General features: G+C 36.2%; 1 protein-coding gene and 1 pseudogene across 2 annotated transcripts; both read left to right on the forward strand.

The window, feature by feature from the left end:
• The first annotated feature begins 8,567 nt into the window (after positions 1-8,567).
• On the forward strand, positions 8,568-12,095 carry LOC143618627 (uncharacterized; annotated as a pseudogene). Its single transcript, XR_013151054.1, has 2 exons — positions 8,568-9,427; positions 11,780-12,095. The product of XR_013151054.1 is annotated as an uncharacterized LOC143618627 (transcript).
• Positions 12,096-15,681: 3,586 nt separating this feature from the next.
• LOC143618793 (ABC transporter G family member 24-like) lies at positions 15,682-24,074 on the forward strand. Its single transcript, XM_077090892.1, has 13 exons — positions 15,682-15,983; positions 16,668-16,744; positions 16,840-17,106; positions 17,187-17,250; positions 17,325-17,510; positions 17,609-17,681; positions 17,787-18,652; positions 21,896-22,192; positions 22,273-22,761; positions 22,839-22,987; positions 23,084-23,373; positions 23,460-23,593; positions 23,680-24,074. Exons 1-13 carry the CDS (start codon positions 15,757-15,759, stop codon positions 23,834-23,836), a joined length of 3,276 nt encoding a protein of 1,091 aa, XP_076947007.1. The 5' UTR covers positions 15,682-15,756; the 3' UTR covers positions 23,837-24,074.
• The last annotated feature ends 84 nt before the right edge of the window (positions 24,075-24,158 follow it).

The raw sequence follows: 24,158 nt of genomic DNA on the forward strand, positions 1-24,158 counted from the left end.
GACTACAAGCTCTTTAGTAACAAACACCTTTAATGGGTTTTACTCACACAACCAACCGCAAGGAGGATGCAATTTTCGATCCAAAGGAATTGTAAAATCAATCCGCATGTAGCAAAAGGGAGTATCTCATAGAATAGTAACCGACTTTCAAAAGTGTTCCATTTAAGTCACTCATGCATATTTTTCTCAAATCGGGTCACTAAATCTTCAAATCGAGTCTCGCCGATTTTTTTGTTTGTTAAGAAAGAAATAGAGGATAAGATGCGGGGGTCGGAATTTGCAATATATGTAGTTATATTTATAAAAAATTAAAAAACGTTAATTATGTTAAAATTCAAAAATAAAATTCACGTCGCCACTCAACGTCAACATAAAAAAAAAGATAAAAAGATTTCCTATGTGAAACAAAAAATAAAAACGTTAAAAAAACATATTAAAACCTTTAATTTAATAAAATATGAAAGTTGAGTGACCTAATTGGAACACTTTTTAAAGTTGAGTGACCTAATTGAAATACTTTTGAAACTTGGATTCTATGAAATTGCCCCGTAGCAAAAATCACCTTTTGCTCCAATTAAACATCAAGATTAAATTGCATATCGGTTTTTTCTTGTGTGGTCAAAAATGTATATTTTAATGTCATTTCTATGAGCTAAAGAGTAAGCGAGATGAAAAACCTCTTGACACAAAGATTGAATTTTGTTGTCAAGCTTCATGTGCGTATACAAGAGACATAACATAAATAGCCGTAAAATCTATTTTAAGAACCAAATATGATTCTTCTCTATTCAATTACTAGCCTAGCATATTCTTACAGAACAAAAAATATGTGTATCAGATATCAACTCATTGTATGTTACAAAGTAAATGACGTTAATAGTTAAAGAAACACTAGCGGACTATAGGCAAGTTTAAATATGATTTATTTCTTATATATTTAAGTGATGTTGACCTTTTTAAGTAGGTAACAGACGTAACACGTTGACAATGTCTTGGTTTGAAACGAGCACCCACGTTTGGTTTCTATGCTTTATTTCTTTCATTTTCATTTGCCACGATTTGACTATTGGAAACTTCATCATAATTTCTTGTATTTAGTTAAAACAAGTCAAGTTGACATATATACATGATGCAACCGATACACCGAATTGAAGTTTACAAACGTTTTAACTTTTAATTACATATGACATAACGTAATATGACATGTTGGCATACTTTATGTTACAGTTGAAACTTAATTAAAACAATATTTGAATACGTATATTTCTGTTTTTATTAAACCAGGTTACAAAAATAAAAATGTGGTTGATTAACTATTGATAATATATTTTGGTTGACAAGCAACAATGATAGCTATAACAAAAAAAAAACATATAATGATATTTATTATTATGCAAATGATAAAATAATTATAAAATTAATATGATTGTTATAAAAGTTATAATAATATGATTATAAAACATGATTGACCTACAACTTACAAGCTAGCAAATAGTTGAAGAATGTAAGAAAGTTGCAAAGTAACATAAACTTTTTTCATATGGTTACTACATTTCCTAATTCCTACTAGCTCTTTGATATTTATAGTGCACATTATTGGATTTTGAACCAAACCGGATCGGTTTAAAAACAAGCTCCGATTAGCACAAATGAAGTCAAAACCAGTTCGACCAACCATATCAGTTTAGAAATCAATTTATAAGTGGAAAGATCCCAGGTCGGTTTGAAACCAAGTTGGTTCGATTTTAATGGTTTCAAGTTTCAACTGACATATTCTCAAATAGATTTCAAACAGTGGCCCGAGGATCGAACGAGAAATCTGTATCAGATCTATAACCGATTTCGAAATATACTGGATACACGTGGACAAGCAAGTGAAATTCGTACCCGGTTGATTGCAGGCTTGCAGCCCACTGTTACAAGCCCAACTCGAGCACAACTGGGTAATAAGCATGTGTGTGGACTGTGGATTAAAAAGGCTTAACGTAAAACATTCATTCCAGTTACAATATTGTTTTATGTATCATAAAAAATCTATTGATTAATGTTGCTACAAGCCTAGATCACGGATATTGATCACGGCCAGTTGTATTTGAAAAAAAAAAACATTGCTAGCTTCGTCGCATGAAGTTATGCCATGAGCCCATAACCAAGCTCCAACGCAAGAGTAAATAATATAGTTTCACAACATATACACCTGGTGATATTGGATTAGGTAGTTGTGGTTTCTTTAATACCAGCTTTTCATACAACGGTAAATGGATGCCTTTTTGTTATTATATTGTTGTGGTACTTAGACTATCCACTATCATGACTGACTATATATCACAACCTGTTGTAATATGACATAAAAAGACAAATAGCATTTTCAAATTAAAATTCATTTTTGGCCAACGACTAGTTCATTCCAACGATCTAAGTTTGTAAACGGTTGTGGATATACTTTTATATATATCACATGCTTTTGTATTAATTAATATTTTTTATTTAAATTAATATTTTTTTTATCTTTTCATCTTAGATAACATACCCCATGTCAATTTATTATTGATTAGTTTGATGTTATATTTTTTTTTAATGTTTTTTTATTTTATTATAGCTTTGTTTATTTATAAACTATTTATTTGTTTATATATTATATAAATAATTAGTTAGTTTCAAACACTATTATTATTTTGTTATTTGTAATATTTTTTTGTATACTAAACAACGGCAATAAATCAAAATCATATTTATTTAATAAAATATTGGTTTATGTTGAGTTGTGATTTATAATTGTGAGTGAAATATTAAATTGGGTTGACTTGGGTTGTGTTGGTGGAAAAAAGATAAATTAGTTTTTTGATAAAAAGCTAGGTTGTATTCGGTTATGACTTATGATAGTGGATAGTCTTACATATATAGTTGTCTTATGCTATTTATAATGATGATCTTGTAATACTTTGCGGGTAACTCCTTATTTCATTATGTACTAGTTTGAGTCCCGTGTATTACACGGGTAATTGATGAAAATTATAAACTTCAAGCATTAACCAAAACACAATTAACACACAATTATTATATATTGTTAATACAATTACAAATTGTGTTAAAATTACAGAAATTTACAAAACAAGCATTACACAAAAATTTTACAAATAAGTAAAATTTTCTGATACACTACATTTGTGGTTGTATTGGTCAATATACTTTTTTGTTTATCAATAATCAAAATTTTTGGCCTATGATTGCTTGTAACTCTTAATAAAACCATATATAGTTGTTCGTGTGAGAACACGAGTCTTTCAAGTACAAACCAACTATAGACAATTATTGACCTTGGCTTTTTGTTTATAGTCATCGCGAAACATACTGCAAGGGAACTGTCATCTTTGAAATTTAAATGCTATTTTGTTGTCTGTTGGAGTCAGTGGTCATCTATGGATCAAAACAATATGTCCAATATTAGTTCCAGAAATGATTTTTGCTATATTGATAAATGTTATAAGGGGAAATTGAATACGATGTTGTGAGTCGTGCATCTAACAAGATTAACTTGATTAAAAGACTTGTTTTAATTTTTATTAAAATCCCCTCCATATTTGAGGCCACAAAGCGTAACTCTTTGAACGGAATCCTTGTTTGCAGAGATTTTCATCCAAAAATCCTTTTGCGAGTTTTCTAAAACAGAGTTTTTGTCCTTTTATTGGATAAACCTGTTTTCCTTTTATTTTTATTATTATTTAGATAATATATTATATATAACCTCATTAAGTTAATATACATACCTTAAAATCCGAAAGAAAATATAAAATAAATCAAGAAATCGCAAGCACTAATGTACGATTTATGAAAAGAAATAGTTCTACAGGTTTTTCAAAATGGGGTGTGTGATTTTAATGGATAAATTTGTTTTTCAAGTATTACATACAATCTCTTTGAAAGTAATAGAGAACTTTGGAGAAAATTTATAATTATAATAGATTTTAATTTGAGAAGAAGATAAAGAATTTCCATTTCTAAATTTAAGATTTCAAATGAAAAAGATTTAATTGAATAAGAGGTCTTTTGTTAAAAACTACATAGTTTTGATTGGTTTATCGTGTAAGGTTATACGACTAACAACATCGTATTCACTTACCCCATGTTATAAATATAGAAATATGCCTTAATCAATAAGTAATTTGTCAAAAATATGTACCTAATGGAGAATAAGTTCCAATAAAGTGCTTGTTCTCATGGAAATCTCTGTAACCGGTCCTTGCTTGGTTTCTACCAGTTGCCCTTCAAACCTTGCTCGGTAAGGTACTGTTGTTTTGAATCCCAGTTCAGTAACTAGTAGATTGATCAAAGCCGGGCTCCCCATCAATGGAATTACCGAACCATGATCACCACTATATTTAATGAAGAACATTTTGAAACAAAAAATTAGTATATCCACACATGGTTCATAAAATATTCAATACATCAAGAACATGCATGTTTATCTATAAACCAAAACGCTTATCCCGTCTTTGATAAGTGATCCCACCGGTATCTCGATGTTGAGCAATTCATAATCTAGAATGTTGTTTACGGGTCAAACATGTTAAAAACATATTTTATAAGCGAAACGGGCCTACAAAATAGGACATGGTTGCTACAAACTCTCCATTTTTGGACTCGAACCAAATGTGCATGCAATGCTCTACGGACATAACGTCGGTGAAGGTAGTTATCGGTTCCATCTTCCACACAAACATCAACCCTCTCAGTTACTTGTTATAAAAGCATCATAATTTCAAGATCTTTATAATATTCTATATGGATGTAAAATGGTCAAAATGTGTGTAAAAACTACGGACTTTCAGTTAGATTATTTTTCAAAAAACAAACTGATAAATAAATTCGTCATATTTTTAAATCAAGTTGGTATTTTTATTGAAAAAAATCATTTTTAACTAAAAGTCTGAAACCAATAAGTCAATTCAACAAACTTTTAAATCAACAGGGTTGTGATAAAAAATACTTTGATTTGACTCTTGGTGAATTGAAGTATCAGTTAACAGGTTTTCTGATGAACATGGATTATTCAATAAAAGACTATTGATGTGCTTGAAGTAGTCAAATAATTATTAACTAAAAATAAGCTAATCTAGACACTAAGTAATAATTCTAGACTCTTAAACTTAACTTAAACTACTAACCGGCAAGTGTACCGCTCGACTCTATTACAGCTAAGTAAGTTCGGATATCAAACCCACAAAACTTAATAAATTACGTATACTAGCTAATTAGACTCAACTACAAGACGCGACTATTTATTAATAATATTTGAAGGGGATTTAAACTAATTATTTAAACTCTAATAATAATTAACTAATGATTACTTAACTATTAAACTAATAATAAACTAATTAAACCTAACCCTAATTAATATAATAATAATAAAACATAATCATTACTTATTAATTAACTAATAAAACTTAAACCCTAATTAGTTTTAACTAATAAACAATTTAGAAAACTTGGATTAATTCAGATGATTAAAATAACTACCCATGCCGGAATCCCCAAAGTTACGGTTATTAATTTAAATGGAAAGACGTAAGTTATGGAACCGGGATCAAAAGATAGACCCTTGACAAAAAACCCGAACAGGACCCTTGAACTTCAAGAAGACGCCTATGGATTTCTAACAAGTTTTAGGAATCACCAGTTTTATATTAAACTTCCTTACGGTCATTTAATTGCTTATGTCTAAGTATCTTTTATGACGAAAACCTACCTTACAGCGCGGAATTCAAAAGATAGCAAAGCAAACCCAATTAATTTAATAGACTAAGCTGACAATCAAACCTAGACGGACTCCTTACGAAGAACTAAATCTAGCAATCCCGACAAGCAAAGATCTATTAATAGCCTATCACTTTACAGCTTTTTAGACTAGCAGCTCACTTTTATTTGTTTAATTAGTTTTATTGTTTCTATGATCTTAATCGATATCAATCATAAACTAGTCAAGAACACACAGTAAATGACCTAACAAAACCCTATCCTATGAAACAATAAACAAGGGCAATGTGAAACAATAAATTCAAGTAAACAAAACCAAGCAATAATACGCATCAACTAAATAAAACTCAACCGTTTGCTTAGAACATAATATCCATAACGAAACGAAAATCCATATAAAATCAAACCGAACTAAGGTTCATCACGACCTAGGCAGTCTATGGAATTTAGCCTAGCATATTAAAATCTAAATCAAACAAAACAAATAGTAACAAAAACATGGTGAAGGTATAAGAAACGGGGAATCGAAGATGATAAAACCCGTAAACTCGAACGTGAACGTGTAGCTCTTCACCGGATGTTCTCTCGCCTTCAAAATCACCAACAAACGCGTAAAATAGCTCCAAGAGCTCTCCAAAATCCGCTGGTGGCTTCAGGTTATATCAGGTTTAAGTTAAAGGTGCTTAAATAGCGAAAACAAGGCCCGACAATAACCAAAAACGAGTTAAAAACCCATCAGCAGTGCTTAGACGCCGCGCTAAGGGCTTTTTGCCTTTCCCCTAGGCGCGGCGCGGCGTGCTCCTCCATGGGGGCCGATCAGACCGGCCCGGTCTGACCGGTTCCTTCCTGATGCGTTCTGGATCTCCGTTTCGGCTCGTTTTTCGCCCCTTTTCATCACGGTCAAACCCCGAAACCTACGACACACAAAAATGTTAGTAGTATACAAATCTTGACTAAAAACGAACAAAAACAATTAAAATATTAAATAAAATAAACAAGGAAACATATATATTTAGCATTATATCAACTATTCAACTTTACCAAATCGGATAACCTAAATTAAACTGGTTTTGTTACAAACGATGCAATTATTATGTAATAGCAAATAATGAGCGTCTAAATAATCAAATCGAATTAACCACTAACCACGATGTGCTACAATTGGAGAACAAAAGAACGATCTAAATCAGCAGCGACGGTGAGGAGGAATGGTATCGCACGTGTAATCGGAGAACGAATGAAGCAAATAGCAAACATGTTCTGCGACAATGGCGACGACCTAGGGCTTGCAATCAGCGATGGGTTGATCAAAATCGGCAGCAACGGTAGGGATGAAGATGAACCAACTTCATATTTGGAAGGATCTAAGCAAGACAAATCGAATATGGAGGATGATGATGCCTGAGTTCTTGGCTTCTGAAATAAGGTTACCATTGTGTAGAAACTTGAAAGAACAATATTTTGGTTGTTGGTTTTATTTGGATCGGGTAATGAACCGGTAGGGATCCGGTAAGAGAAAACGGGTAAAAAAAAGTCAGGAAGGCTTGGAGAGTGACAGGTGCCAGAAAAAGGTATTCTTTTATTATATAGTAGTTGCCATGCTTGTGGTGCGCACATATGATGTATATATGTGTGAACCCTCGGGTGGGCAAAAGTGAAATTGCACTAATTTTGACGTTATTTTACTAATCTCGTGAAAATAACGTTAAAAGTGACGGACGGTTAATCAGGCATCATGTAGTGGCGTTAATAGCCGAAATACAAGGGTACATGCACCGATCAGCCGGTGTCCCGATGATTGAGTGCTATGTGCCTTATGTCCAAGGCTTGATGCAAAACTACTATCGAGCCGGGGGTCTCACCGAAAGCAGCCTCTCTATCCTTATAGGGTAGGGGTAAGACTGTCTACATCTTACCCTCCTCAGACTCTACCATAGCTTTGCTATTGGTGGGATATACTGAGTACGATGATGATGATGATTTATTATATAGTAGATTTGGTGTTAGTTCTAACATGTCAAGGTCAGATACTAAAATACGCGCATAATTTATTTTCCAACTTACATATGTGTACAAGCTTTAAGGGATGCGTAAAAGTTATAGAGTGATATTTAGTTATTTATGTGTGCCATAAAGTTACTTGGGTGAATATGACTAGCGGTGCAAACGAGTCAAGCTATTCACAAACTACTCAAGTTCAGGTCGATAAAAGCTCGAAAAAAAAGAGAGCATTTTCGAGTTCGAGCCTCACATAAAGCTCATAGAGTTGTTGAACTCGAGCCTTGTATATGAAGCTCGTTTATGCTCATGGAGCCTTAACGAACCTTGTGTATCTTTAAACTTCACCTCTTCAAATTACACACGGCACAATCAAGATTGAGCCAATCTTTGGCTCGTTTAATGTACTACACGAGCTCAATCACAACTTAGACTCATTTAATGTTTTTCTCCAAAAATACAAATATTATTAGAAACATATATAAATTAATTAATAAATAATTAACAAGTCAAGTCCAAGCTTACAAAAACAACTCACGAATCAAGTTTAAGCTTTAGAAAAAAAAACCCGAAATGACCTGAGCTCGAGTTTGGTCATGCTTATGCTCGACTTGTTTACATCTCTAACTTAATTGTACAATAATATAACACCGAGTTAGGGATGTGATCGGTACATGTATTTTATGCAAAATTCAGAAAATACTGTTATCGAAAACTTAAACCTTGGTATGGAATCGGAATCGGTACCGATCCCTTCACCGTGGTCATATATAAACTCGAATAATAATAAACACATACTCGTTTCCCCCCTTTCAAAAACCCTAACCCTCACTGCAAAACCTTCAAACCGGCAACAATGTCGATGTCGAAAGGCTCAAAGATGCTCCAATTCATCAACTACCGTATGCGTGTGACAATCCAAGACGGCCGTCAGTTCGTCGGCAAGTTCATGGCCTTCGACCGCCACATGAACCTCGTCATCGGCGACTGCGAAGAGTTCCGTAAACTACCACCGGCTAAAGGATCCAAAAAGAACGAAGAACGCGAAGACCGACGAACACTCGGCCTCGTTTTATTAAGAGGCGAAGAAGTTATCTCCATGACCGTTGAAGGCCCTCCGCCTCCAGAGGAAAACCGAGCGAAAGCCGTTGGCGCTGCCGCCTTAGCTGGACCGGGTTTAGGACGCGCTGCGGGCCGTGGAATCCCGACTGCGCCTTTAATTCAAGCGCAGCCTGGCTTAGCTGGACCGGTTAGGGGAATTGGTGGACCGGCTCCCGGAATGATGCAACCGCAGATTTCTCGCCCTCCGGTTCCGAACATGTCCGCTCCACCGGTTAATTACCCGCCCGTGATTCGGCCTGGACAGATGCCGTACCCTGGACAGGGACAGATGGCGCGTGGACCTCCACCGCAGATGCCGCCACCACAGTTTGCACAAAGGCCTCCGGGGCAGTACCCGGTGCCTCCGCCTGGACAGTATGGGCAGAGGCCTATGGCTCCTCCTCCACAGATGATGAGGGGGCCGCCTCCGCCTGGTGGAGCACCTCGCCCTGGGTTCCCTGGTCCGCCACCGCCCGTTCGGCCGGCTCCTGGTGGACAGGTTCCGGGTTTTGGACCTCCGCGCCCTGGGATGCCGCCTCCGCCGATTTCTCAGTAACAACAGCAGTAGTGACTGGTAAGTGTGGTGTTTTATAATTCTGTTCCGTGGGTTTAGAATTGTTATGTTACTAATCTTGTGTATGATGAATCTTGTTTAGTGTTGTTTGAAGAGTATTAGACTAGTTATTCTAGTTTTGGGTAGTTTATTAAGCTGTTAAGTTATGTATGTTATGCTTATATATTATCGTAATCACGTCATGCTGTTTGAGAAAGAAACACCCAGTTTCCCGATATAATACCTTCTTCATAGTAGATTAGTTTTTCTGTTTTCATTTAGTGTATCTTTTAGCTAATAAGGGAGTACCATACTGCCATAAGGATTTTAGCATAATATTTGATTTAACCTAAGTTTAGCAATTGCTAGTTTAAGCATTTAATTGTATTATTAGCTTAACATAAGATAGTAGTGTCGTAGTGGTTAACTTGTTACATCATTAAATCAACACCGAGGGTAGAAATTTGATTAGTATAAATAGGGGTTATCCACGTATCCCTTTCATCTGTAAATTTATTATCGTTTCATCAATCAATCAAGATCATGTTAATTTCTGTGTTAAGTCAATAGCAATTAATATATACTGATCCCTATAAGACTTCCGATGCTAGTATCCATTCGGCATGGCACATAATGTTGTTATATGCACATGTAAATGTTCTAGTCCACTTAAGGAGCTAAGACATAACTATATGGGATATTTAGAAAGGAATGAGAGCCTTTACATATATGTGACCTAAGCATCATAAAAAGCAAAATAACAAGCTATAAGTAATCCTATGCTAAACTTGAAACCAAAATCATTTTGTATCTGTTCAAGTTTAATGAGTTAAATTCTTAAACCCAAGTTATTTACTTATTCTTTCAACAATAAGGTTATGGTGCTCTAAAGTTGGTCAGCACTCAAGAGTTATCTAGCTGAAGTTTATTTGGGAACGCCTGTATTCTCATATAATCAGATCAGTTTTAATATTCACATTTGTCTCTCTATAGCCTATCCGAATGCAAGCATCGGAATGCCACATCAGGCAAGGTTATCCGAACGGTGTTCACGATGTATGCACTTTTTTGCTATTTTTCGAAGAGGCACGCATCGGAATCCTTATGTATGACATCTATGCGTATGTTCTTTTCTAGGCTGCAAAACAGTCTTCTGGTTTTTCTAACAAGAAGCTAGGGTTTACGAGATAGGGACATAGGGTCTGATAATGGTTAACTGAGTTTACATTTGTTTGCGTTAGCAGATTTTGAGTATTTTGCAACTTTTTTTCATGATTAGAATATAGTAACTTAAGTTTTTTAGTACTATTACAGTATTACTAGCACTTGTATCAGCAAGTCATTTTTTCTTTCATCCTCTACTAAGTTACCATAAAAAAATTCTAAAAGTTTTAAAGAGGAGTGTAGTTAAAGAACTTTAGAGAATAAGAGTAAATCAGATTCCACAAATCATCAAGTTTACATGTGTTCAAAGACATTAGATTTAATTACTCGGATAGTTTATGTGGTTTGACCATTTTGCAACTTTAGTTCCCAAGTTTTAAAATTTACAACTTTAGACCAGCTGTTTGCACGAACTGAAGAACATTGGTCTTTAAAACGGATGGTCGTTAACTTGGTCTGTAATATTTTAATAAATGACAAGTTACCTTTAATTTAATTGTTAAATTATTTTTATATTATTGCATATGGGGTATTGGTCTTTTATTAAAATCTAAAATACCAAGTTAACTTCCATTCATTTTAGAGACCAGCGCTGTTATGTTTGCAAATGAGTTTGTCTAAAGTTGATTTTTTTTTATCTTGAGGACTTAAGTTGCAATATGGCCAAACCATAGCGACTGTTTGTGATTAATTTAAATTATTAACTTTACAGATTTCATTTGAAATTTTGTTTTGCGCCTCTCAGGTTCTTTTTTCAGTTTTTTTTTTTCAACTCTATGATTCGACCATTTGATGTCTGTAATTACTCTGTTTTGAAATTTTATAATATGTTATTTTTAATCATCTTGTGGGCTAGATTTTTAATCTAGTCAGTGTCTCCACGTAACTGCTAGAACTAACATGGCTTCTTGAATCCCACTAACACCAATTATGCATTTAAAGTGGTGCTAACATCTTATTTGGTTATTGGCTCACATTAAACATGACAATTGACATACAAACCACCACCATTAGATACAGATTTACCAGTTATGCGTGGATCACTGAAAAACATCTGTGATTTGATGAAAAATTCGCATTGTCACTCTTTTTTGTATGACATGATACTTGTATAAATGTGAATATTTGTTCATATTGCTTTTATTTTATTATCGACTTATTGTTATAATTTTGTAGCTAACTTAGAGATACTTTTGACTTCTGTGGCAGGATGGTTTTTAAATCTGCCAATTCTGTGAAGATGTTCTACTGGAAGTTAATACTCCTGTCATCTGCATTGAACATCTTTCTGTGAGCATTTGAATAGGGTTTGTATTAGAGAAGCGTTATATTCTTGTCAGACTTTATTTTGTTATTTTGGATTTGGCACGTGTTAGGACCGTTGAATACCATTTTGCAGAAGAGTTTAAACCTAAATATAACTACTAACGCCTGTGATCTTTATGGCTATACTCGTATTTCATGTTTCTTTAATCTTTCTCTTTTTGCCTTGTTCTGAATCTTTGATTGTTTGCATTGGGAAGTCATACTAGATTATGATTAGGCCAATTATAATTTCTTTTGATTTTATTAAATTTAATTTTGCTAGAATTATCATGTTGGATGGAAGTGCTTGTCATATTTTTTATTTGTATATGTGAAACTTGATTTTTTGGTCAAACTAGTTGCCAAATGGACCATGCAAATTAGCAAATACAGAAATATACAACTTTTATTGCATAAGTTGTGTCATATAAACTTGGAAAGGTACAATTGATATGCGTAAGGTACAATTGTTATATTGACAACATTTAGCTTTATGGATATTTAATAGAATCGAATGATTCAATGTTGAATCATTCAAAAGCTTGGTATGAACTTGTTTCTGAATGATCAAGTTGGGTCAAACCATTCTCAACTCAAGCTTATAATATTACAAGACACGCTGCGGTGAAGGCAGTAGCATGTGAGCTTGCCATAGACTGCAGTGGAGGCAGCAGTGGATAGCGGCATCTAGGCCGATGCTGCGACGAGTGCAACAATGAGCGGTGTGTGCACTGCATAGTCTATGGCTATGTGTTGTGGTGAGATGAAATATGAAATAAAAAGCTGTGTCATATGTGGAGAGGTGTTTAATCTTTTACCTAGTTGTGTGGTGGTAATGTTAAATAAATAGATGAAAAAGAAAATAGTGGAGCATTGGTAAAATAAATAGTTTATAATATTTAATATATTTAGTAATCATAATTGTGTTCAAGCATTAATATATTAAAAATTATTATACTTTCAATTTGTTAGTATATTTTTATTTCAAACTCTTCATGTACGTGAAGCCCTCTCCTCGAGCATCTCTTTTTGTAAAACTATATATTGTTTGTCTTTCTTAAAGAAAGTAATATATTAAATTAAAGTATCCTAGCTTGATTGTCATCTTGACTATTGAGTATTGTTAATATTATTTTACTTTTGTGTAGAATTTTTACAAGTTACAACCTGCTTGGATACAGTGTTGAAAACTTGAAATAACATGTGAATGAATATTAAAATAAGTGTTTATTATTATCAATAAAACACAACACCTAAAACAAAATTGCCATGAAGAAGTCAATTTATAGCCGCTTATTATTATATTTTCAGAAGTGTCTTTTTGATTGAATTCGTCATATTTTAATAAATGTATTTTTGTATAGTTAATTAAGCTAAAGATGTTTCAAAAACTATTATTGAAAAATATACTTTTAATAAAGGCTATTTAGATTTTTATAAAGTGGGATCCATCATAATATAATAAATTTCACTTTTGTTACCAAAGATAATCCACTCTAGTGCCTTTATTGAATAGCATACCTTTTTATTTATTAAAATCAGAATGTTACAAATTGTTTAAAACATTATAATAAAATTTGGGGGTATCTAGAGTTACCTATCTGTTCTACTATTGTCAATAAAAGCTGAAAACTAATAGACGAGATTGATCATATTGTCAATATGATTATATTTACTTTATACTCTACAATTTAGGAGTGTGCATGTTTTACTTCGGTAGTTACCTCAACCAAAACCAAAACCAAAACCTAAGTCATCGGTAAATCTATTTCATTAACCAATCAGTTTTCGGTTATCTGGTTAGGTTTATTAGGTTAGTTTGTCAGTTTTGCTTATAAATACATGAAATAAAGGTATACAATTATACATGATGAAGTGGAGGTACAAATACATGAATTGAATGTATAATACATGAAATGGAGGTAAAAAGCTACAAATATATGAAAAATATGAATAGTTCGATTTGATCCGGTTCAATTAATCAAGGGTAAAAAAAACCGATAACATCAGTTTTCGGTTAACACTTTAATTATTACCGGGAAAATTCCCAAATCAGTCCAAAATAGGAGAGAGAAGACCAAATTAGCCCAAAATTGATTTTAATTACCAAACTAGTCCAACCAAACTAATCGGGAAGTGAGATTGGGAATCGTGACGTGAGTTTTCGTAACCAGTCACAGAATGACACGTGTAAAGGTGACGTGAAAGTTGCAACCAAATCTGTCTGAGCCGATAGTTTTCTAGCCAAAAACATCTTCTGAAAAACCATGGTTTTCGAAAGAAAGTTAGCGGCCCCGTGAGTTTTCAAAGTAATCGGTGATCGCGTTTTTTTAAATGCGTCGCCTGCGACGCATTTCGGGTGAATTTCGTCTTTTTTGCATAAAAAGAAGAGTTGTCAGAAAAGATAGATTTTGATACAAAATATATAATTTCGATGGTTTTTAGTTGAAAGTTATCTTTTTTTGCATAAAAATAATAGTTGTTAGAAAAAGATTAAATTTGATATGAAACTCATGTTTTTTTGCATTGAAATGAGTGTTGTCAAATCCGATGAGTTTTGATATTAAACTCATATTTTTCGATAGTTTTAATATCAAACTTATCCTTTTCGTGATAATTGGGCCCACGTTGTAAGATCCGATGACTTTTTCTACAAATATTTTGAATCCGATGGTTTTTTTGTATAAAAATATCTTTTTTGTATCCTTTAAATTTAATTATACAATTAATAATTGAATTGTATCCTCTCATCTTCATTTACCATTGATGACTTGTATGTTTTGATTTCATGGAATTTGATAATGTTGTCGTTTGTTATGGTGGCAATTGGAAAGACGTTAACGGAACTGAACGATGCAGGTCTTCTTCCCAACCCGTGACACTATGTTGCCATCATAAAACGAACCTACAAACCCGGAACCCATATCAACAACTTCAATCCTATCACCTCTCTTAAATTCAACATATAAAGAAATACATAACATAACAAGCTTAAAATACACATTATTCGGATTTATAAAATTTTTTATGAAAATCAACGGAGGAGATAAAATTCATAGGTAAATTATCGTTTTTTTTTTAAAATTTTGTACATTTATCGGTTTTTTAAAACTTTCTTGAAGTTCATCGGACAAGACAATCTTCACTGCAAAAATATCATTTTTTTTTCAACTTTTTGAAATTTCACGAAAGTAGACGAAATTCGCTCGAAATGCTTCGGAGGCGACGAAATTCAAATAAACGCGAATTCCGTCGTTTTTTGAAAACTCACGGGGCCGCTAACTTTCTTTCGAAAACCATGGATTTTCAGAAGATGTTTTTGGCTAGAAAACTATCGGCTCAGACAGATTTGGTTTCAACTTTCACGTCACCTTTACACGTGTTAATCTGTGACTGGTTACGAAAACTCACGTCACGATTCCCAATCTCACATTCCCGATTAGCTTGGTTGGACTAGTTTGGTAATTAAAATCACTCTTGGGCTAATTTGGTCTCCACTCTCCTATTTTGAATTAATTTGGGAATTTTCCCATGATGACCTGTCCATTTAAATCATTGACTAGACTTTTCATAAAATATCTAATTGAATATTCAAACAGACTAGTCTATGTGAATAACCAGCCAATAAACAAATCCCACGCCAAAGCCAAAGAAATCAAAAAACAAAACAAGTGGTGATCTCGTAATTAGCAGTCTCTAAGACGTCCAAATCCGGTGAACAAACAGATCACTCAAAATCAAACAAACAGAGAGCCGTGTCAATGCCGGCAAGTGGACCAAATTACCCTTGATTTGATAAACTAATAATAATAATAATAATAATAATCTAATAAGTACATCAACTTTATGCACGTTATCTCACGCTCTCTGCTACCCGCAGAATGAAGCTTATCGCCGCCGTAGCTACTGCCGTAATTGTATTGCAGCTGCTATATTCGCCGGAGTTTGTACACTGTCAGGTAGTCGGCGACGAATTCGCCGGTCAGATCAACGATACTGCGTTCCTACCGTTTGTTACTCAACTAGTGTATAATAATCTGTCTAGTCTTACTTCCACCATTCTTAATAGTGATGTCGGAAATCGAGCTTCCTTCTGCGTTAAAAATCGGTAAGCAAGTTGTATACATTAATTGATATGGACTTAATAAGTTATGTATTATGATTATTATATGAAATCAGTAAACAATAAGATGTTGTTAGATTTGCTTTAGTGTTTTGCATTAGGGAGAAGTACCTACTTTGAATTTAGGTCAAATTAGCTAGACTCGTTTCGAGCTCTTTTTCTAAAGCTGGAACTCGACTAATGAGTTGTTTGTTCAAGCTCAGGATCGGCTTGTTTATTATTTGTTAGTTAATTTGTATGTGTTATAATTATTTTTTTATATTTTAATAAAACCTTAATCGAGACTAAGATGGTAAGATCGGCTCAAGCTTGTGTAGTACCTTAAACGAGCCAAAGCTAGGCTCGAGCTCGGTTGTGCAGTGTGAAATTAATACATAGAAGTCCAAAAAAGGTAAAACGTATACATGCAATAGGCTAGTTAAGGCTCGACGAGCTTAAATGAGCTTCCCATACAAGGCTCGAGCTCGGGCTTGATAGCTAAACAAGCTTTATTTGAGGTTCAAGATCGAAAAAACTCGGCTCATTTCAAGCTTTTTATCGTTTGGAGCTCGAGCGGCTCGGCTCCGGCTCGTTTGCACCCCTAATTGGAATAAAGGAGATGTATATTTGCAATTTTGCATATTGCTGTTTGCATTTTGGGATGTGTTTGATTGGATTATGTTGTTTTAGGGAAGACGAGTGGGACCAAGCTTTCAATTTTTCTTCAAATCTGGACTTCTTGACCTCTTGCATCCTGAAAACCAATGGTATGAGCTCCAGTTTCTTGTAAATGATTTGACATAATTTGTATTACTCCTTATTTTAATGCCTAGATAATAAATTGTTAATGTCAATTTTTCAGGAGATGTTACACGGCGAGTGTGTAATTCAGCAGAGTTAAAATTCTACTTTGGAGGTTTCTTTTCAGGCAGCAATTACATAAAGCCTAACAGAAACTGTAATATATCATCATCTAGAGTTTCTGGTTGTGAGCCAGGATGGGCATGTGCCATGTCACCTGATGAGAATATTGACATGCAAGATTCCAAGAATATACCTGCCAGAACTGAGGACTGTCAGCCTTGTTGTGAGGGTTTCTTCTGCCCGAGCGGTCTTACTTGCATGATACGTAAGTGTTCACAACTTCTTTAGATGTCAGTCATCAAAGACAGTATGTTTAACATTTTTTGTATATTATTATTGTTATAGCATGCCCATTGGGTGCATACTGTCCGACTGCAACCCTTGATAGAGCTAGTGGCATGTGTAAACCGTAAGTTTGAGTTGTTTTTTCTTCTTCTCTGTTTTACATATTATGAGTAACTAACTTATTAAATTTATATACAGATATTCTTACCAACTGCCACCTGGAATGCCTAATCATACTTGTGGTGGAGCAAACATATGGGCAGATATAAAAACCAGTGGGGAGATGTTTTGTTCATCAGGGTCATATTGTCCAACAAGTATCCAGCAGTTAAATTGCAGCAAGGGGAATTACTGTCAAAGGGGATCTGCATCTGAGAAATGTAAGTGAGTTGCATGGTGTCACAGTTAAAAATAAAATATTGTATTTCTAACGCATATATAATGGCGCAGTTAGTATCTAACCGTATTCTCTTTACTTGCAGCATGCTTCAATTGACTTCATGTGAACGTGGAAGTTCAACTCAAAATATCCATGCACACGGGGCAATGCTTATAGTAAGCTTTCCTCACAAACTATTTTGACCCTAATAATACATGTATTTCCCATTTTGATCTTCGAAAGTCTATCAATATATAACATTCTATTAATTTTGTATTTAGGCTGCGATATTTACTATTCTGCTCATCATCTACAACTGCTCTGATCAAATAATTACAACTCGCGAAAGAAGGCATGCTAAATCAAGGGAAGCAGCTGCACGGCGTGCAAAAGAGAAAGTAAAAGCTCACGAAAGGTGGAAAATGGCACGAGAAGCTGCTAAGAAACACGCAGCTCAAATATCTCGCACATTTTCCCGTAAAAAGGCGGCCCCGCAAGCTGAGGAACTCTCAATCTTACATCAAAGTAGCGAGGAAGTGGATTTTGATGGTTCGGTTACTTCATCATCTGGAGAAAACAGATTGGAGCTAAGAAGTCAAATGTTTAAAAACAAAGATGAAGACCTTTATAGTTATGATCAAATTGTGGAAAACAAAGATACAAATAGTAAAAAGAAAATACAAAAAGAAAAACAAATCCATACTCATAGCCAAATATTTAGTTACGCGTACGGTCAAATCGAGAAGGAGAAAGCTATGCAAGAAAATCAAAACCTTACTTTCTCAGGAGTAATCTCAATGGCTGTTAATACTGAAACCAGAAAACGACCCAAAATCGAGATTTCTTTTCGAGATCTAACATTTACTTTAAAAGGAAAAGACAAACATCTTTTAAGATGTGTTACTGGGAAAATCATGCCAGGTCGTATAACAGCTGTCATGGGCCCATCTGGGGCTGATAAGACAACCTTTCTTTCTGCATTGGCGGGAAAAGCACACGGGTGTAGAATAACCGGTTCGGTTCTTATAAACGGGAAACCTGACTCGATCCATTCGTATAAAAAGATAATCGGTTTTGTGCCACAAGATGATATTGTTTATGGAAATTTAACCGTTGAGGAGAATCTCTGGTTCAGTGCAAAATGCAGGTATGTGTCGAAACATGAAACGAATCTGACCTGATCCATGACGATGTTTCCACGGATTTCGAGATGAAACGAACCACGTCTTGATCTTCTTCTCCGGCTGCTTGAGACCTGCAATGGCTTTTCGGGGGTGTGGAGGTGACTGCTAAGAAATCTCAAGGATCTCTTGTTTACAGACACAAAAAAGTGGTGGTGGCTCTTATTGAGCATGACCCTTTAATAAGGAGGTGGAGACCTCCTTATATAGAGAGCCTCATGGCCACCATCATGGTACCCTAATGGGCCTAGCCCAGTTAGGGTTACCTCCACAAAACCCCCTCAGCCCAATAACATTGTATTAGTCCATATAATAAAATAAGCCAAACATAATAAATTTAGGGTCGTAAAACCGGGTTTAGTACCATACCCCTACAAGCCCCCCAAGTCCAGCGTTGCTCCTGGGCGCGCAAGCGTCTAGGTGGAGCGCTGGACTTTATGAGGTGTGTTAGGCCATGAGGCGGTTTTTCCCTTTTCTTCGGCCTTGTCTCTATTGTCTTTGAGTTTTGGGAGGTTTTCTTCATGATGGTGACATGTTGTGGTCTTTATGATAATGATGGTGCCCTGGTATGAATAAGATATAGCACGCATCATAACAATAGTGGCGTGAGGCCTGATAAAAGGTAGAGCGCGCATCTCGATAATAATGTAACATAACTTGCGCGCGAGGCAGCTTACGAGTTATGAGAATAATAAAGCCTGCGCGCGAGGCGACTTACGGATCTATGAGAATAATAAAGCCTGCGCGCGAGGCGACTTACGGATCTATAAGAATAAAAACTGCGCGCGAGGCGACTTACGAGCTATAAGAATAATAAAAACTGCGCGCGAGGCGACTTACGAGCTATAAGAATAATAAAGCCTGCGCGCATGGCGACTTACGAGCTATAAGAATAATAAAGCCTGCGCGTGAGGCGACTTACGAGCTATAAGAATAATAAAAACTGCGCGCGAGGCGACTTACGAGCTATAAGAATAATAAAGCCTGTGCGCGTGGCGACTTACGAGCTATAATATGATGATAATGACTGGCCCACAAGGGCCTCTTCTACGCAGGATGACTATCCCGGCTTGTCTTCAAAATAATAATGGAGGCACAAACGGCCATAGTAATGTTATAGGTGCTTGTGCGACTCGTAGCCGAACATTGGCGCGTGGCCGTTTGGGATATTGTTAGGCTCCCGCCCTAAGATTCGGATGTCTTCCATCGCGATAATGCAGTGGTGGTATACCACGATAGTCCCCTAGTTCATTGCTGCTAAATGAGGTTGTCCTTATCCTGATTTGGGATTACACTATTCTCATTTGTTGTGTCGTTTGCGCATAGGCTCTGGCTTTGTGTTATGCGCCACGCGCTGATGTTGCATGCGCGTTCGTGTAGACTGTGTCATGCGCCATGCGCAGATGTTTCATGCGCTTGCGCATAGGCTTTGGCTTTGTGTTATGCGCCACGCGCAGATGTTGCATGCGCGTGCGCGTAGACTGTATGTCATGGCGCAGATGTTTCATGCGCTTGCGCATAGGCTTTGGTTTTGTCATGCGCCACGCGCAGATGTTGCATGCGCGTGCGCGTAGACTTTATGTCCCGCGTCACGCGCAGATGTTGCATGCGCGTGCGCGTAGACTTTGCGTCATGCGCCATGCGCAGATGTTGCGTGCACTGATGTGATATGCGTGAGCATGTGATGCGTGAGCATATGTGGTGCGTGAGCATATGTGGTGCGTGAGCATATGTGGTGCATGAGCATATGTGATATGCGTGAGCATGTGGTGCATGAGCATGTGACATGCGACTGCGCTCAAGCATCATGGTGGTGTGCATGTTGAACGGAGCGGAGCCGCGTTCGGTCTTGTATTCGGCGCGAAGCCGTATGGGTTTATGAGGATTCCCAACCTTTAAGTTTGGCGCGTGGCCTTATGGGTTTATGAGGATTCCCAACCTTTAAGTTTGGCGCTTGGCCTGATGGGTTTATGAGGATTCCCAACCTTTAAGTTTGGCGCTTGGCCTGATGGGTTTATGAGGATTCCCAACCTTTAAGTTTGGCGCGTGGCCTGATGGGTTTATGAGGATTCCCAACCTTTAAGTTTGGCATTTGGCCTTATGTGCGCATGCACGGCGACGGAGTGGTGACTCGCGGGCGCGCGTGCATGGCGGAGGTCTTTTGCGCAAAGCCCACATGGCGGTTTCCGCGGTGGTTTCCACGGGCGCTCACGCATGTCGGCGGAATGGTGACCCGCTGGCGAGCATGCGTGGTGGCAGTCTTCTGCGCAAAACCCATCTGGTGGAGGTCTTTTGCACGAAACCCACATGGTGGTTCCCGCGGCGGCACATGCATGGCTGCGGAGTGAGAATCCGCGGGCGCGCGTACATGTCGGCGGAAGTCTGGTAATTTTTGGATCTGCAATTTGAGAGTTAGATCTGCAATTTTAAACCTAAAATCCAGGTCTGTAATCTAGATCTAGATCTGTAAATCAGATCTAGATAGATCTGAAGCTCGGAGCGGATTTAAAACCATCACAGATCCAGAGGCTTGATCATTCGAATCAGGAAGTTTCCTTTTGCACAGATCTGGAAGCCTCTTTTAGATCTATGGATCTTTTTGAGCTTTAATAGAACAAGCCTTGAAGCTTTTTTCTGTAAACTTCCAGATCTGGGTTTTTTCTGGGAGAGATCTGACAGCCGAGACGAAAATCGAAGGGTAGTTCGTTGCGGTCCCACGGATGGCGCCAATGTCGAAACATGAAACGAATCTGACCTGATCCATGACGATGTTTCCACGGATTTCGAGATGAAACGAACCACGTCTTGATCTTCTTCTCCGGCTGCTTGAGACCTGCAATGGCTTTTCGGGGGTGTGGAGGTGACTGCTAAGAAATCTCAAGGATCTCTTGTTTACAGACACAAAAAAGTGGTGGTGGCTCTTATTGAGCATGACCCTTTAATAAGGAGGTGGAGACCTCCTTATATAGAGAGCCTCATGGCCACCATCATGGTACCCTAATGGGCCTAGCCCAGTTAGGGTTACCTCCACAAAACCCCCTCAGCCCAATAACATTGTATTAGTCCATATAATAAAATAAGCCAAACATAATAAATTTAGGGTCGTAAAACCGGGTTTAGTACCATACCCCTACAGTATGTAAATAATTCACTACACAATAAGTAACAGTTTTGACAAGTTTGTTGACATTTTTATAAAAATATTGTAGGTTACCTGCAAGCATGCTTAAACAAGATCGTGTTCTAGTTGTTGAGAGAGTTATAGAGTCTTTGGGTTTACAAGCAGTTAGAAGTTCATTAGTTGGAACCGTTGAAAAACGTGGAATCTCTGGTGGTCAAAGGAAACGGGTCAATGTTGGTTTGGAAATGGTCATGAAACCTTCATTATTAATATTAGACGAACCTACATCTGGTTTAGATAGTTCATCTTCTCAGTTACTTCTTAGAGCACTTAGGCGGGAAACACTTGAAGGAGTTAATATTAGTATGGTTGTTCACCAACCAAGGTAATTAATTAATATTATTTTTATAGTTTTCATGTAAATGCATTTTGATTATTGTTATATCTTTTTAAATGTGTTTGCAGTTACTCGTTGTTCCAGATGTTTGATGATTTAATACTTTTAGCAAAAGGTGGTCTTACGGTTTATCACGGACCAGTAAGGAAAGTTGAAGAATACTTTTCTGGGCTTGGGATTAACGTTCCGGATCGTGTTAATCCACCAGGTTATTTTATAGATGTTTTGGAAGGTATGATTAAACCAAACACGAGTTCGGGTGTAACATATGAACAACTTCCTGTTAGATGGATGCTTCATAAGGGTTATCCTGTACCCCCTGATATGCGTAGAATGTACCCGGAAGGTCAACTTTCAGGTAATGAAGTCAACGACAATGAGGGTGTAGGTGAAGGTGCAACAGAGGAATATTCCTTTGCTGGTGAAATTTGGCAAGATGTAAGGTCAAATGTTGAAGTAAGAAGAGATATAATTCGCCATAATTTCTTAAGAACTAAAGATTTGTCCAACCGTACGACACCTGGAATTCTCTTGCAGTACAGATATTTCCTTGGAAGGTACGTGTCTTATTCATAAGGGTCGGGTCAAAAGGTCAAAATGGGTCATATAGTTTTGATGTTGGTACTTTTATCAGGATTGCTAAGCAGAGGTTAAGAGAATCTAGGCTACAATTAGTAGACTATCTCATATTATTACTTGCCGGGGCGTGTTTGGGAGCTATTATTAAATCAAACGAAGAGACATTTGGGGCACCTGGTTACACTTACTCTATTATTGCAGTGTGTAAGTAACTAACTAACCATTAACCCACTGCTTTTTGAGCTATTAAATATATGATGATAATGGACAATAACATGCAATATACATTTACTTTTTCACCTTTACTATGCAAAGTTTCGGCATTGAGAACATTTTCTTTAGACAAGTTACAATATTGGAGAGAACGCGCGTCTGGCATCAGCAGCTTAGCTAATTTTCTAGCCAAAGACACGATTGACCATTTCAATACAGCTATAAAGCCAGCTGTTTATTTGTCCATGTTCTATTTCTTCAGTTACTCTAGATCATCTTTTGCAGAAAATTACACGGTTTTGGTTTCTCTTGTGTATTGTGTAACGGGCATAGCATATATGTTAGCCATATTTCTTGATCCCGGTCCATCACAGCTGGTGAGTAACAAAATGACAGTATCTTGGTCAAAATTATCACTTCTAGTATGTTGCAATTGTACTCATGTGATTGAAATTTAATGCAGTTTGCAGTGCTTCTTCCGGTAGTTTTGACTCTCGTCTCAACACAAACAGGAGACAGTGAGTTTTTGATGAATGTTTCCAAGTTGTGCTACCCTAAGTGGGCACTAGAAGCATTTGTTATCGCAAATGCAAACAGGTACATCCATTTGATAAGATATAAATCAATAATATGCAAATTTGAATTCACAAATGTTGACGCTATATTCTTTAATCAATTTGCAGGTACTCAGGAGTGTGGTTGATCACACGATGTGGTGCACTATTAAAATTCGGATACAATGTACATGATTGGCGTCTTTGTATATTTGTACTCATCATGATCGGTGTAGCTAGCCGAATTTCAGCTTTCTTTGGCATGCTCATTGTTCATAAAAGATGAGTCATGTTCATGGTATAATTAGAGGTATGAATGTTGTAACAAGATAGCATAGTTATATATTAATTTATATTATATTATCCGGTTATGGGACCTCAGCTACATTACATGTAAAATGTAAAATTAATTTTAAATATCATTCGTTTTTTTTAGTTGCAAGGGAGGCAATTGTTTTAAACTTCATTTGTGTAAAACTATATTATTTATTCTTTGTTAGAATAAAAACAATTAAGAGCTGCTTATGTTGGATGAACTCCAAACTTCTCCAACTTAACATCTCTCCCTTCTTCGTCAAAGATAACGAACCCGTCAAATTCGTCTAATT

The sequence above is a fragment of the Bidens hawaiensis genome, unplaced genomic scaffold (assembly GCF_021521415.1).
Source record: "Bidens hawaiensis isolate Kalapana, Puna unplaced genomic scaffold, B.hawaiensis_p1.1 tig00002338_1, whole genome shotgun sequence".
NCBI classification, from domain to species: domain Eukaryota; kingdom Viridiplantae; phylum Streptophyta; class Magnoliopsida; order Asterales; family Asteraceae; genus Bidens; species Bidens hawaiensis.